At 36.0% G+C, this 14,644-nt stretch overlaps 1 protein-coding gene across 4 annotated transcripts in view; it reads right to left on the bottom strand.

The window, feature by feature from the left end:
• Positions 1–14,644, bottom strand: part of COL11A1 (collagen type XI alpha 1 chain) — a 161,581-nt gene that overhangs the window by 100,684 nt on the left and 46,253 nt on the right. For 3 of the 4 annotated variants that reach the window (XM_068405734.1, XM_068405733.1, XM_068405735.1), the window contains 7 exons: positions 12,170–12,415; positions 9,571–9,633; positions 7,936–7,977; positions 7,495–7,557; positions 4,132–4,206; positions 1,673–1,756; positions 1,366–1,422 (listed from right to left, as the gene is read on the bottom strand). In XM_068405734.1, coding sequence (XP_068261835.1) covers positions 1,366–1,422; positions 1,673–1,756; positions 4,132–4,206; positions 7,495–7,557; positions 7,936–7,977; positions 9,571–9,633; positions 12,170–12,415 — 630 coding nt within the window. The remainder of the gene's footprint in view (positions 1–1,365; positions 1,423–1,672; positions 1,757–4,131; positions 4,207–7,494; positions 7,558–7,935; positions 7,978–9,570; positions 9,634–12,169; positions 12,416–14,644) is intronic. The other variant, XM_068405736.1, reaches the window with a different exon arrangement.

Genomic DNA, 14,644 nt, shown 5'->3' with positions numbered 1-14,644 from the left:
TACATTAAGGAGGGTGAGGATGAGAGAGAAAAAGTGGAGTTTGAAAGGGGAGGGCTTGATTGGTAGTGTTCAGCTATGGGCTGTTGCTGAAGCATCACTTTGAAGAAGGAAAGAAGTGTAAAAGAAGGGAAAGGAACCATATTTTTTATACTGCAGTCTTACCACTTCTAAGTTATAACCAAATCTCCACAACTGGAATGAGTGGAAGGAAACTACTTTGGAGGAAAATGCTATTGGATTCTGAGGCAAGGAGAAAACCAGGTGGCCTCTAGCAACTTCTGTTGCTGTCTTCTGTGTATGCTGCTGTAGTTGTGACTGGCATATCTCTGCAGTCACTTTTTCTTCACGCAATATACCAATAGGAACTTGCTTCACCTTTTTCTCTTGGTTACCCACTTGATCACTTGTTTTCATTTCTCAATAGCACGATATTACTCTTGTCTGTGTTTTACAACTAGGTGCTTGTCTGATCTAATGACAACTGGTAACATTACTCTTTGCGTCCATCACAATAATGACAATATAAATAAAAATTACAGCAGACACAGATAAAAATTCAAGAGGCCAAATATTTGCCAAACTATCTGTGCCATTACAGCAGACAATAGTTTCTAAATTAAGTGGATCTTTCACATATGGATGCTGTAGTAACCGTAGAAGAGAATTTCACTCTACATCAGAGGATAAATACAGTCACTTGGGAGAAATTTAGAAAAGACTAGTCTTCTACAAAGCTTATGATCTTGGCTGCAGCATTTGTTATTTTATATCATGATACAGAAGCTTTATAATAGCTTTTTGAAAGATGGTAAACGCTAAATTATGCCATTTAGTGGACTATTGAGTCTGAAAAGCGTCCATTTCCTAAAAAAGGAGATCGCATTGCAAGATTGATCAGGGGGTTTTGGCTTGCTGAGCTGCCTACCTGGTTTTGTTCTTTCATTGAGTATTGTCCTTTTAGACTGTTTGTAGGGATTACAGAGGCAAACCTATTTGTGATCAAAAAGTTGTTTTGCCTGTCATCAGAAAAACTGTTGTGTTCCATGTATAGACTTTGTTCAAATATTAAGCTTTTTCAACATCCACAAGGCCATTTTCCAGATCATTCGGGATTATCAATCAAGCCAAATTTAGGACTGAAGTAAAAAAGTACAATTCTTTTAGAAATCTGTATGGTTTTTAACTGATTTAGTATTCAGGTTGCATTTCAGACCTTGAATAAGAATACAAACTATGGCTTTAATTATATCAGTTTCTTTTCAAATAAAATAAGTACAAATATAGAGGTGTAGGCAAGGCCAGAATGAGATTCATGGACTCGTGTTACTGTGCTCTTAAACCTGTGCCTCTATTTTCTTTACATACCACAGGACCTGGTCTTCCAGTGAGTCCCATGGGACCAGGTGGACCTCTCATAGCAATCTGAGAAAACAAACAACAAAAAACATGTATCAAGAAAACGCTGCTAGCCAGCATACAAATTCTATATTAATATGACTTCATAATGCATTAGCAAATAGCCCCCATCATTGACTCAGTTGTTAATAACGATAACTACTGTGATGAGATGATGCTTAGAGGTCTTTACTTCACATCTTGCACGGTAAAAAATGGAAATTTTTTTGGAGCTGTAGCCTTGTGGCAGTTTTGTTTGCAGGCTCCTTGTGCTCACCCTAGCTTGCTGAAGAATAGCTTGTGCTTGAGCTTCCTGTACTGAGATTGCTGGGCCTTTCTCACCATCTCCACCAAAGCGGAACTGCAAGTATCAAAACAAGAAAAGGATTCAGAATTTATCAAATTAAAACCATACTTGTTATTCACTGCAACTGTGTAAACCACTTCAAAGACACAGGGTCTCAGTCTTTAGTTCATTCCTAACTTCAGAAGACTGCTGCATTGAGGCCACTGGATCCAGCACGAATATTAAGTCATCGGTAATAATTTAGAACTGAAGTACAAATCTAATTCCTCATGAGCAGACATTTTATTGATTTCCTAGGATTTTGCTATTCATTTTGCTAGTTTGTTTGAAAAAGAGGATAAAATAGACTGATTATCTGCAAAACCTCATTAAAAAGATGTATCAAAATTAATTAATTCTCTGGACATTGGTAGCTACTCACACAAAAATGCAATTCAATTTAAGGCAGACTTCAATTTGTAAAATGTTTAGTATCTAAATTGAAACAGTTTTTTTCTAATTTCAGATAATTTCAAAATAAATTACAGAATAAAATTTAAGTACTCATTGCTGCCCTCCTGGACTGTTATTGCTTATGAAACTGCTAACAGAAGCTTTGCAATCTTGCAGAGACACTAAGCTGCAACAAGCAGCATGGCTTTCCAAAGGTATGGCATAGGCACACTGGATATCAGGGCCGTGAGTCTTCCACTGCCCACAACAGTTTGTTCAGTTTGCCTACACCCAACGTTGGCATGGTAACTGAGTTCTTTCTCCTGCAGTCATGTTATTATCAGAATGGAAGGATTTTTTTGGAAAGTGATGGAAAACTTATTGCTTTAAGCCCCCACAAAAGGGCACCTGACTTTTTCTAAAATGAGAAGAGAACTACCAAGCTTTGTCATCTGAAAGGAGGCCAGGTGGTTTGTAGGGATTCACATAATGTGGAATCAACCACATTTTCAAAATATTTTTCCAAGCAAAAGTGCCTAAATTCATTGCCTTACATCCCTTGAGAAGGTGAACCCATTTTGATAAATTCAAGCCCCACACAAGATGATGAAGAGCCACAAATCCCACAAAAGGGGTCTCACACATGTTACTTGGCGTTTTGAATGTATCTGTGACAAGGCAGTCTGCCACTGCTATATTCAGTTCCACCTGTTTATTCCTTTATACCAGGATGGATCTCAAGCTAGTGAGCAGGTCATCTGTTATAAAAGGAGAGTAGCTTCTCAGTGGGGGTTATAAATGTCAAAAAGAATTCTGGATGGTGGTTAAGCTACTAGGCTGGAATTTGGGAGACCTGAAGCCAGTTTCTTCCTTCCTGAGAAATTTCTGGTTTGACTTGGTAAATCACTTGTATTGAGACTTGTTATAAATAAAGCTAGTGAGATTTTCCACTGTGACTGATAGGTTAAATATTAGTCCACACTTACTACCTTTAATGGAGCAAACTGATACAGCAATTAGAAGAATGGTTTGGCAATAATTCCGCTGAGGAGTAGTGGCATTTTTCCATCAACTAATTTTTTCTAAACAAATATTTCTGTTACACAGCCAACTGCGATAACAGAACTTGGTGCAAGCATGAGGTCAAACATTAGGTTATTTTTAATAAACTTCCATTGATTGTTTCATAAATAGAAAATAAACTTTATAAAAGCATCCTTTCCTCATTGATACTGATGGAATCCTTCCTCCTGTAGCAGAAGTGCAGCAACTACAGCTCTGAGACTTTTTACTTATTTTGCTTTACTTACCAAAAATACTGTGCCTTCACTTACAGTTGGTTTATCAATTCTCTGGGATGGTAGTACTCATCAGAGCTTTCACATACACACATACACTTAGGAATAATGAATTCCATGCATATAGTACTTTTCATACCACAAAGCTGCAAGATATTTTAACAGCTTTGGGCTTGTTCCTCCACCTGCTGAAACAGATGGTGTTTTGCTTTGACTCCAGTGGGAGCAGAGCTGGCTATGTGCATATATTTCTATTCAAAGGATGCACTGACTCTTCAAAGAGGACACTGAAGTCCAATTTTAAGCATGGAATGCTTAAAATTCTCCATGTCAAGGAGACTTGAAAGCACATATGCCTGCTGGGAGTACATGCCCTTTGTGCAACAGCAAACTCCTTGTTTAGGTCATATAGTAGCAAATAACAGTTACTGTTGAAAACATAAGGAGGATTTTGGTGAGTGTAATACATTCATGTAGTAGGTTCCAATCTGGCAGCCATGCAGGCGCTAAAGCATATGTTTTGTTCGAGAGGGAAAAAGGTACCACATGATCTTCAAATGCTTACACCACACAAGAAACTCTGTATCATGTCTCATTCCAAAGACAAAAACAGATGAAAAAAGAAAACACCTGTACATTTCTTGAAACACGATTCCTCTTTTTGGACGCTGGCTACCCTGTAATCATGATACAACTTACCGGCAACATTAACATGGTACCTGGGGGACCTGCTAAACCATCAGCACCAGGGAGACCAGGGCGACCAGGTGGACCCTAAGAGAACAAAGTGATGAGAGAAAACAGGATGAGAACAAAAAGACAGTTATGGAAGAGAAACCTTTTGAGTCACTCACACACACACTTGTATTCATAATGACACACTTGGAGGTTTAATATTCTTTTTGCAAGTGGTTTGGGAATGTTATTCATTATCAGTGAGGTAATTAAAAAACTGAGTTTGGGGGAGACAGCCAGCAATAGGGAAGAAAGTTGTTCTCTTTAATTATTTTACTTACAAATTATATTAAAAAATGGAGTACGGAGTACCTAATTACAGAGACTCATGATTTCATAGGTTGGGCTGAGCTGAGATTTGCATTGTGTTCCCGCATTTGCTTTATTTGATATAGAGAACTGACACTGCTGATTCTCTTCAAACACTTTGGGTAGGCTTAATCTTTAAAGGCTATGTAAGTCCTGCAGCTATGACTTGAAATCTATTTTTTATGAAATCTAATTCTCTTTTACAGTTTAAAAAGAGCTAAACTTTTTGTGTAAGCTGGAGTTGAAGAAATGTACCAATGTGTGTACATGATGCTCATGATTATTGATCCAACATACTGCATAGATAAATATTGCTGTTGCGACAAGATTTATAATTGCACCTTTCCTCCCAGCACTTTGCATGCTGCATTTTTGCTAGCTGAAGCTGCGAAGGGCAGGAAGGACCTGCATCAGGAGTGCTCATTTGCCTGCTGCATGTCTGCCAAAGAAAGTATTCATTCACCAGAACAACTCTCTGCAGGGTTGCAATGACAGACCAATAAACATCAAACTGTCTTAACTGGTTCCTTCTGCTGCTCAGGAGTTGAGCAAAACAATGGGAAAGCTGATCCAAAAAATTTTGGTGTTTTTTCCCCTCTTCAAGAATTAAGATCAGTAGTCTGTTACTGAGTCTGTTTGAGCTCTTTTTTCAAAAAAGCCTGAAGCATCAAAAAATAAGTCCCAACTAATAACACACTACAGATAAATCTTAAATGGAGAATTATTACTCATTCAGATGTAAAATATTGAATAAAATGTTGTAATTGTTAAAAAGAACCATTACATATCCAGGCAATTTTGATTTAAGGTTAAAAATAGAAAAATAATTAAATGCACTGGCAAAGCGCCCAAAGAACCTTCACTCTGACATGCAGTGATTTTATGCCATATGATTATGAGTCTTTGTGAAGATTAGAACTGAAAGATTAGATCAGAAGTTGAAGATTAAATTCCCGAAGATGAAACTGAAGATTAGATTAGTTTTCACTTTCTTCTTCCATTGCACTGTTTTTTATAAGTGAAATCATTACTACAGTAAGTAAAAGTGGGACCACTTACGGTCCTCTCCAGAAGGGTATGTTCATTCATTTTTCAGTTGCCTTATACTCATCATTAGGATTAGAATGATATAATAATTTAGTGCAAAAGCTGAAGCACCATAGGCAACTATAAAAAATGGTGGATTTCTCAACTAATTGTTTTGTAGTTCTGTGCTTAAACATCATTCTCAATTATTCTAGGTATTAATGCAGGCTTTTTAAAATCAGTCAATGTGCTTTTCTTGAGTGGTAATTTTCTCAGAATGTGAGTTTTCTAAATTTTTTACCTAAGATGAAGAGTAGTCAGAATAGTTATAGCAAGAGCTAGAGCCTTTATTCATATACACTGATTGTTGTTTAAGTAAAAAACCTATGTTTAAAATTTGAAGTAAGACATGTTATTTCATTAGGATGGAATCTGACAGCAGAATCTGGTTGCAGAAATCTGTATTGTTCTCATGAGTTTGGTAACTCATTTCTACAACTATTTATTTGTGTAATGTGTCCTTTTTACACAAAACATGCAGTCTGTTCCATGACAGGCACATGATGTGTTTAGTCAAGAATTTCCTTATGATTAATTCAGTAAGCAGTTAGTTAAAAAAATTAGTACTATCAGTAGTTATTTCATTACAACATGTTAAAATTCCCATTTTATAAGTTCAAATTCAAAATATGTTGTTTAGTTAATCTACAGGAAGGAAATATGAAAGAAGTGTGGATGCTGACTTACTATCAAGGTGAAGCATTGTTGGGATTTTAACATTATCTCATTATTCAGTGAAGCAAAAGCATCTTCTCAACATCTTCTGTACACAAATACAGCATGAACATGCTAGACTCGTCAGTAAACTATCATTCATAAAACTCGGGAAAGTTTTTTTGTAGCATATTTTCCTCGAATAAATATATTTAGGCTGTTTCAAAATTGTGTTAGTTGTGGCAATAAGAAAAGGCTTGTGAGAACACAGACGAAAATAATAGCTTAGATTTCAATTAATGACTGGATAGGGTTCTCATGCAGTATGTTATTTAATATGGCAAATAAATCCTGCCTAGATCATCTAAATATTATCCATCACTTTCAATATTTCCATTTGTATTTTGATTCTGCAGAGCTTGTTTTTCTCTGTACCTCTACATGTTATAGCTGAGGTCATGCTGTTTTTTTTAAAACTCATTCAAATCCATATGAGATGTTTATACCTATTGCTTTGTAGTATCTGAAAATAATTCACATCAAACAGATGATGTGAAATATAGAAACAAAGAGAGAAATATAGACAAATAGGAACTTAACTTTTTTCCTATATTTACAGTACATATTTCTATCACTAAGGAAATGTTTGTCCAGATTCTCAGTTGATTTGCTCAGTTGAGTAAATCAGCTTCAGTTCCACTGAAGTTTCTTAACCTCTTTGTATGTATTTCAGATCAGGATCTAACCCACTTACTCTTGTAGCAATTAGTGCAAGACTGTCCTGGTTTTGCAGGAATAAAATTTGTAGAATCAATTTTCTGTTACATTTTGTTTCAGTTTGTGGCCAGCTGTGGTGTGGTGATCAAGGCCATTAGCAGTGAAAGCCAGGGCAGCTGACCCAGGCTGGCCCACAGGTGTATTCTGTAATATAAATCTCAGGTTCACTATAAATGGGAAAGCTGCTGGGGAGGGGGAGCTCTTTGATCTGCTCTCCACTCTCCTCTTCTCAATGTTGTGATCCTTGGAGGAACTTGCCACCACTCTATGGGTTAAGTATAAGTTTTTGTCTTTTGTATTAGTATTGATACTGGTTTTCTTATTTTATTGAATCTGTTTAAATTTTAACCCATGAGTCTCCCTCCTTTTCCCAATTCCCTTTCTCAGCTGGGGAGGGGTCTTGGGTGATAGAACAACTGGTTATTGTTTAGCCCTGAGTGTGGGCTAGATGTATAAAAAGACATACTATGAATACCCAGGATAATCTGTATGTTGACTTACCCTTTCACCAGGGTCACCTGGAGGACCAACAGGACCTTGTAGACCTGGGGGACCTGTAAGACCCTATGGAAAATGAATGACATTATTATGCTGAATGATGGCTTGCAGCATTTTTGAACTATTTTTTCTTCCGGAAAATTATGTTGAACATGTATTTGGATGAAATAATTCATAAGGTGGTATTCTTTTTGTCTTACAAAGATTTATAGTCAACATTCAAAGTTTGATTTTCATGTGCACTCAGCTTGTAGCATGCTGTCACTGAAAATGCTGGAGGTGACCCATTTTTACTCCTGTCTAAAAACACTAAGCCCAATACACCATTTGGGAACTATGAGAAGACCAGTATTAACTGTGTTAACTCATGAATACCAAAGCACAGTGGATAAATCACTGCAATAAAACCACAGCAATAAAAGGAAATTTTGATTCATCACTTACAGCAGGTCCTCTTGGTCCCGGTGGTCCCTCAATGAGCATACCCTAAGGGGAGATGAAAAAAGATACTAAATTGGTTGTGTCTTGGAGAAAAATATAAAACACTTTTTTAGCTGAACTACTAAAGTTAATATTTCTTAGTGTTTTGATGAACTTTTCTGGGGTTCTCCTCTCCACAGTTACTAGAATTGGAATCTGAATTGCTGTGACTTTATAAGTGAGAAAGACTTCTACACTGGAGAGATCTCATAGTACTTGATTAAAAATAATATTTTTTAATGCTGTTAAAGAATTTGATGTGAATAGCTCTGGCTATTTCTATGTTGTGAGTCTTACAGAACATCCTAGTTCCTGTTTTTGCGTGCAGACGCTACTCCGAATTCCAGGTCATGGTAAGACCTACGAATACATGATGCTCACTTGTACTTGGATTTTTATAGGAAGGAGGACCTGGACAAACAAGCTTGAAGCTAGCTGTAGTGAACTCCAACTATACTGGAGATTGAAAGTGGATACCTCTTCAGTATTATGGATGTAAGCTAAATGTATCTTGCAATGGTTTAAAAAAGCCATGTGTTTTATTAGTGAATACACTCTGAGATTCTTCACAGATCACGACTGAGAGGTCACAATCTTAACTTGTAACTTGTTCATTATTGTAGTCTAACTTTGGTGATCAGTAGATTAACTAAGTGCTAATTCTGGGATAGTAATATAGAATTAAAAGGGAGCTTTTGGATCACAGAATCCAGGCCTTTGATATTTAGGTAACAATGACACATCATAGTATTTTATCAGGCTTCAACTTAAGCTAATTTTTTTCCTTGATATTTCTGTATCTACTTTTCTATGAAATAAAAACCAGATTAAACTTTAATTTCTATTTGGGCCAAATACATATTTGAAATCGGTCCTTGAAAATTCTAGAAGAGAAAATCACACTGGCATTCAATTCCTGCTAGATATTAGAAAATTATTATTTTTCTATAATCTATGTCTTCTTTTAAATTCAGTTACATTTCAGTTTCTAACCATCAAGCACGATGCTACAGTATAACTTTGTCCTACTGTAAAAGCCACTTAGTTACAATACTACTATTTAAAGATGAGAAAAATTTCGTAAGCTACTGATCAATTACTGTGCTTATGACCAAGTTGTAACCTTGAATAAAGTATTTAATTCAACTTTTAGCAGTTTGATTGCACTAGCACAGATTAAATACACAAGCATTTATTTAACTTCTCAGAGGGACACCCTGTAGTTATGGTGATACCTGTGCCTAAGCTGGAAGCTATCTCTGTAGGTCTGTCCAAGCTGTAGTTACTAAATGGCCTGAAAGCAGATCTATGCTCTGCTTTCCCCTGCACAAGAAGATTCTCCTTGTTTTAAGGAACATGTGGTTAGTTCTTTGTGTAACTGAAAGAGAAGGCTGAACAGGCTACACCGTCCACACTGCAGGTGGTTGTTTCACCTTTTACACCATCCACACTGCAGGTGATTGTTTCACCTTTTACACCATCCACACTGCAGGTGATTGTTTCAGAGATCACAGATAAGGTTACTGTCATCCTATTATGAACAGTATGGTTTGATAATGATATATAACAAAGGAAAAACTCACTCATATCTGTACTTACAGGTTCAATCACAGCTGGTTCTCCCTTTTGGCCTTTTTCTCCATAAGCCCCATGTCCAGTCACCTGGCCAGCAAAAACAGCCCCAAAAATGAAAATAAGTAGAAGCTCTAAGGACCTGGTACAATAAAGAACTACAGCAACCTGTAACTGAAAGCTAAAGCTGGAATTGATTTGTGTTATGAAAAACACATCACAGACACAAACTATATCAATCAAAAATATTTTATTGGATATTGTCCATTTGTAGTTTTCCAATGAGATGCAATAATTTGTATCCCATGGTTTGCATTTGGAATTTGGACTAAGAATCTAAAACTTGTGTGCAAGTCACAAAGTTGTTTCTTTTCTTATTTGAATGGACATATTCTTGGCAATTAACAATGATTCTTCATGGCTTTCTGAGTTAAGCAAGTAAGCTGGAAAGAAAGATCCCTTGGTCCTATATGGACAGTACCCTTCAAGCTCCTAATTTTATTCATTAGACATCTGCAACATGTAAATTAGTCTGAGGAGAGTCTGTGACTTCATGGCATAAATGGGAAAGGAGTTAAGTGACATCGTAAACATTAAATAATATTTCATGGATAGCCAGTTATACCTCCTAACTGCATGAATTAGCATCAACTGCAAAATTTTTTTAGGATCAGCTCTATGGGAAGATTTGGGTTCAGGATTAAGATAACACAAGTACCTAAAACAACAGGTCAATAACACATGCTAAATGGCAGAACACAGATTCAAATTTCAAGCAAAGAAAAAGAAACTGATTTTTTTTTTTTCAAACCAGGAGATATGTATTTTTCTTCAGAAGTACCTCTCTTGATTACTAACATATCCACTGCAAACTAGAAATTCAATTCAGCTCTGATCAGATGAAAATTTGAAATGCTTTTTTTTAATTTCAGTAGAGTGATTCCATGTTTACACTAAAATAGCTGGGGGATTTGAAAATGTTAAGGATAATGTTACAGTATTTCAATATGAAATATTTTTGAAAAGAAAAACAGATATAGATTCATGACTTGTGCATTTTGTATTGATTTATAAAGGCACAGATCTCACTAGTAATGATGCGATAGTTCATAAAAATCAAGTAGAAAGGTATAGATAAATATGTTTTATTATATTAATGAAAATTGGTTATAAAAAATTACATCGGGTCTCCATCTTTGGCAATATTGCCCCTTTTTTGAAAGTCTCCAGGTACTCAGTACTTTTCATCTTGCAATTTTTATCAAAGGTAGAACTTCACTTGTTCCAAATACATCCATATGTCAAAGGAAAATGATATGATATCTCTGGTTCAGCCAATGAGAGTTGTAATAAAGCTGGCACAGGTCAGAGCCTGCGTTCTAATTGAAGCTTCCTGACTCCTTCAGTTTTGTAGCAAGGAATTTTAAGTTGAAATTTACACCAGGGGATAGTCTACACAGTCATTTGCTTAATGCAGGTACAAATGGTGCCTTATGGGCTCTTTGCTTTGCAGATAATCTGACCTTTTCTGTGTCATTCTGCCACAGTGTCCCCATCTGTACTAGAAGGAAAAAAGTAAGCTTATATCACATTGCATAGATAAGGATCATTAAAAAATACAATGACCCCAACAGTATTTAGAAAGGAGTGATAAATGAAATACAGAAGTATGGGTTTCAAGTTTGGCAGACAAAAGCAACCTCACAGCATTTGCTGTTATTTCTTGGATCCTTTGTAAACTGAAGTTTGGAGTTTGTGAGGAGAAAATAAAGATAAGACTGAGCAAATACTGCAAACAAAATTCTCCTTTCCTACTATATTCAGGGCCTTCCCAATTAAAAATACAAGTGGGAACTAATTTTGCTTCCAGTCTTAGTTATATTGGTTTTTTTTTTTGCAGCTTCCACAGTCTGGTAAACCGGTAAACGAGGATCTTGGCACAACTAAAGGAAAATTAAAGCCTTGCTGTTAAGCCTGTGATTAAGTCAGAGGGAAAGAGAGTGCTATAAAACACACAAAAAAGAGCATGATTCACAGGATCCACCATGTCATCCTATCTTCCTTTATGTATACTGACCTGTTAAATCACTCCTCAAGGTCATAAACCTGTCACCATTGACTAAGCTTATTTTCATGAAAGGCTTCAGACCTTCACCTTCCCACTCATGAATTTTCTCCTTGGAAAGTAGCAGAAGCCATAGGATTCTAGACACTTATATGTATTTCAACTTCTAAGGGTAATCATATAAAAATATTAATTACCGTACTTGCACCTGCATTAGAACTTACATTCTTTCCAGCTTTAGCTCTAGGTTAGAAAGATTTTTAAAACTCTTCATTTTATCATTTATTTTCGGAATTCCACCTCTTCTCTACTTTCCCTCCCATCTTCAAACCTCCCTTACTCCCTTCACCAAAAGAGACAAACCCCCTGCATTTCATAAAAATAGAAAGTTCAGGATTACCAAAACAAGAGGATAGGCTTGATCCAAAGCCTATCAAAAGTGAGAATATACCTAATATGTACAAGGAGCTCTGGATTAGGCTCTGTACAGTTCTGAGACTGTACAACTATAAAAGCATGGCTAAATCAAATTAATCTGCATTATGCCTTCAATCAACTTACGCTCGTTTCTGTGAAATCGGTCTCTGCAGGAACACCTGGACCAAACTCCTCATTAGTGGAATCAGTTGGTTTCTCTTCATATTCTTTATATTCATAAAAATCATATTCGCCTAAATCTCCATCTACCAGCAGATCAGATTCACTGAGGTCTACTCCTCTGCTTCCATATTCTGTTTCCTCAGTTTTTTTATCATAATCCTCTCCAGTTATGTATTCTTCAGCAAATACTTCTTCAACAGGATTTTGCTATTCATATCAGTAGTAAAGATTTGGGAATGGGAGGAATACGTGAGTTATTGTTAGTAAAGCAATGTAAGCATATGCTGATCCACTGTGATGACTTGTCAAAAGAAGAACAGAACTCCAGCATATTGTCTTTTAATTAGAGTCTGAAGGAATGGAAGTCCAGCCTTTCAGAGTAATTAAAAGATCTTTGTATAAGTAGTACAAAGAAGTAATGCTCTCATACTAATTTTTTTTATTTCCAAAAACATTGAATTCAACATATCCAGTATGCTATGTGTACTGCTTGCTTAGTGTTACTTTAGTGCCAAATATAGCTACATTTCCCTGCTTGGTTTCACACTTACAAGCATTCATGAATGAACATATGCACTGCAATAAGCAGTGAATAATTTCAGACCTTTTCACAATAACAATATGTACAGGACGTGCAAGCATCACTTTAGTTAAGCCCAGCCTTTACTATTTTGTGTCTGTAGATACCAATGCTGAGCTAAATGTTTCAACTTCTTTTCTCTTGTTAATGGTTGTGCAGCTTATTTATCACTCAAAAAGTCATGGTTCATATCTGTCATGGCAATTTATATTTCTTGGCTGAGTCAAATTCCACCTGCAAAACAGATTAATTTTAACATTTCTGAAATCTAAGCTTTTACCTTCAAGTATGTAAACTGTCAAACCAAGCAACCAACTTACAAGCACCAAAGCAGTTTAAAAGAATGCTATATCTGAGATGTACAAAACCATTTGTGAAAAGAAAAAAAAAAAAAAAAGAGGATTGCTTTATTCTGTTGCAGAGGTCTCTTGAAAGGATAATTTTGAAAGAAATAAAAGTTCAGATATTGCTAATATGAGACGGATATTCTAGATGGTCAGACAAGATGAACTAGTACGATCTTAAAAAATATATTAAGATGCTAGTCAACATCCAGAGTAATTAAAATTATCTTAATCTAACCATAATATTGGAATACCATTGCAATTAAAATAGATTCTGATATAACGGTTGCCTAATTCCATTAGTTACAGGACTATGACTTTTGCCTTACAGCTAGAGCACATGCAGATCTGAACCAATTCTAAGACAAATTTTACATTTATGCAGAACTGCTCTCACTAAGGAAAGCATTTAGCACTTTGGATCTACCTCGTAACAACTGTTATGTCCTGGTTTCATTGGGATTTGGTTTCAGTTCGTGGCCAGCCATGGTGATCAAGGCCCTTAGCAGTTAAACCCAGGGCAGCTGACCCAGGCTGGCCCACAGGTGTGTTCTATAGCATTAACATCAAGCTCACTATAAAAGGGAGGGCTTGCTGGGAAGAGGTGGAGCTAGTTTTGCTTTCCTCTGTTCTCTCTTCCCTTTTCCTCATTCCTGGGGCAACCTGCAAGTGCTCTATAGATAAGTATAATTTTGTGTGTTTTGTATTGTTATTGGTTTCTTTATTTTATTAAATCTGTTTAACTTCTAACCCATGAGTCTTCTTTTTTCCCAATTCCCTTTCTTGTTTGGGGAAGGGACACTGGGTGATAGAAAAATTGTTTATTGTTTAGCCCTAGGTGGAGGCTAAAGGGAGACACTGTACTATTGTACAGTTGGCCTATAATTGCCTAAGAAACAGAATGATTTAAATATGCTTGTTGATCAACTTGTGAGAAGTAAACATGAGATTTAACACAAGAACAGTTTACAGTAGAGTAAAATATATCTTAATTCACCTTCCAAAATACATAGGAAGAAAACCAAAGAGCAAATGAGGACTTTTTCTCTTTTCAAATGTTTGGGGGGAGGGGGGTGGGCAGTTTTGTACATCTTTTAAGCAACATATCTTCATTTTGAAAGGAAATTGTAAAATAAAACTGAAAACAATATTTCTTATAATCAGCCATCATTTTTCTAAAACTAGCATTAATTAATATGCAGACATATTAATCAACACTGGCTTTAGGTGTAGCAATCTTAACAAAATAATGTTTAGGCTTGTCTTTGTGGTTTTCTAGAAACATGGTTTCTAACATAAGTCAAAATAATAATTTTATCTTTTTTGACAGTTCAAAATACAAAGTTTTATAGAACCTCAGTAAAAAGCAAATAATTTGGTTTTGTTAGCTGAAAAACTATTAAAAGGAAATGATGGCTTCTGATTTGACTTCAATATGCTGCTACGGTTGCAGCCGTTCTTTGTCCTGTGTTAGGCTCGTTTTATGCTGCATCTTAAAAGTTACAAGAAAAA

The sequence above is a fragment of the Nyctibius grandis genome, chromosome 8 (genome assembly GCF_013368605.1).
Source record: "Nyctibius grandis isolate bNycGra1 chromosome 8, bNycGra1.pri, whole genome shotgun sequence".
Taxonomy (NCBI): domain Eukaryota; kingdom Metazoa; phylum Chordata; class Aves; order Nyctibiiformes; family Nyctibiidae; genus Nyctibius; species Nyctibius grandis.
The sequence above is the reverse complement of the archived record's forward strand: the minus strand, read 5'-3'. Positions and strand labels throughout refer to the sequence as shown.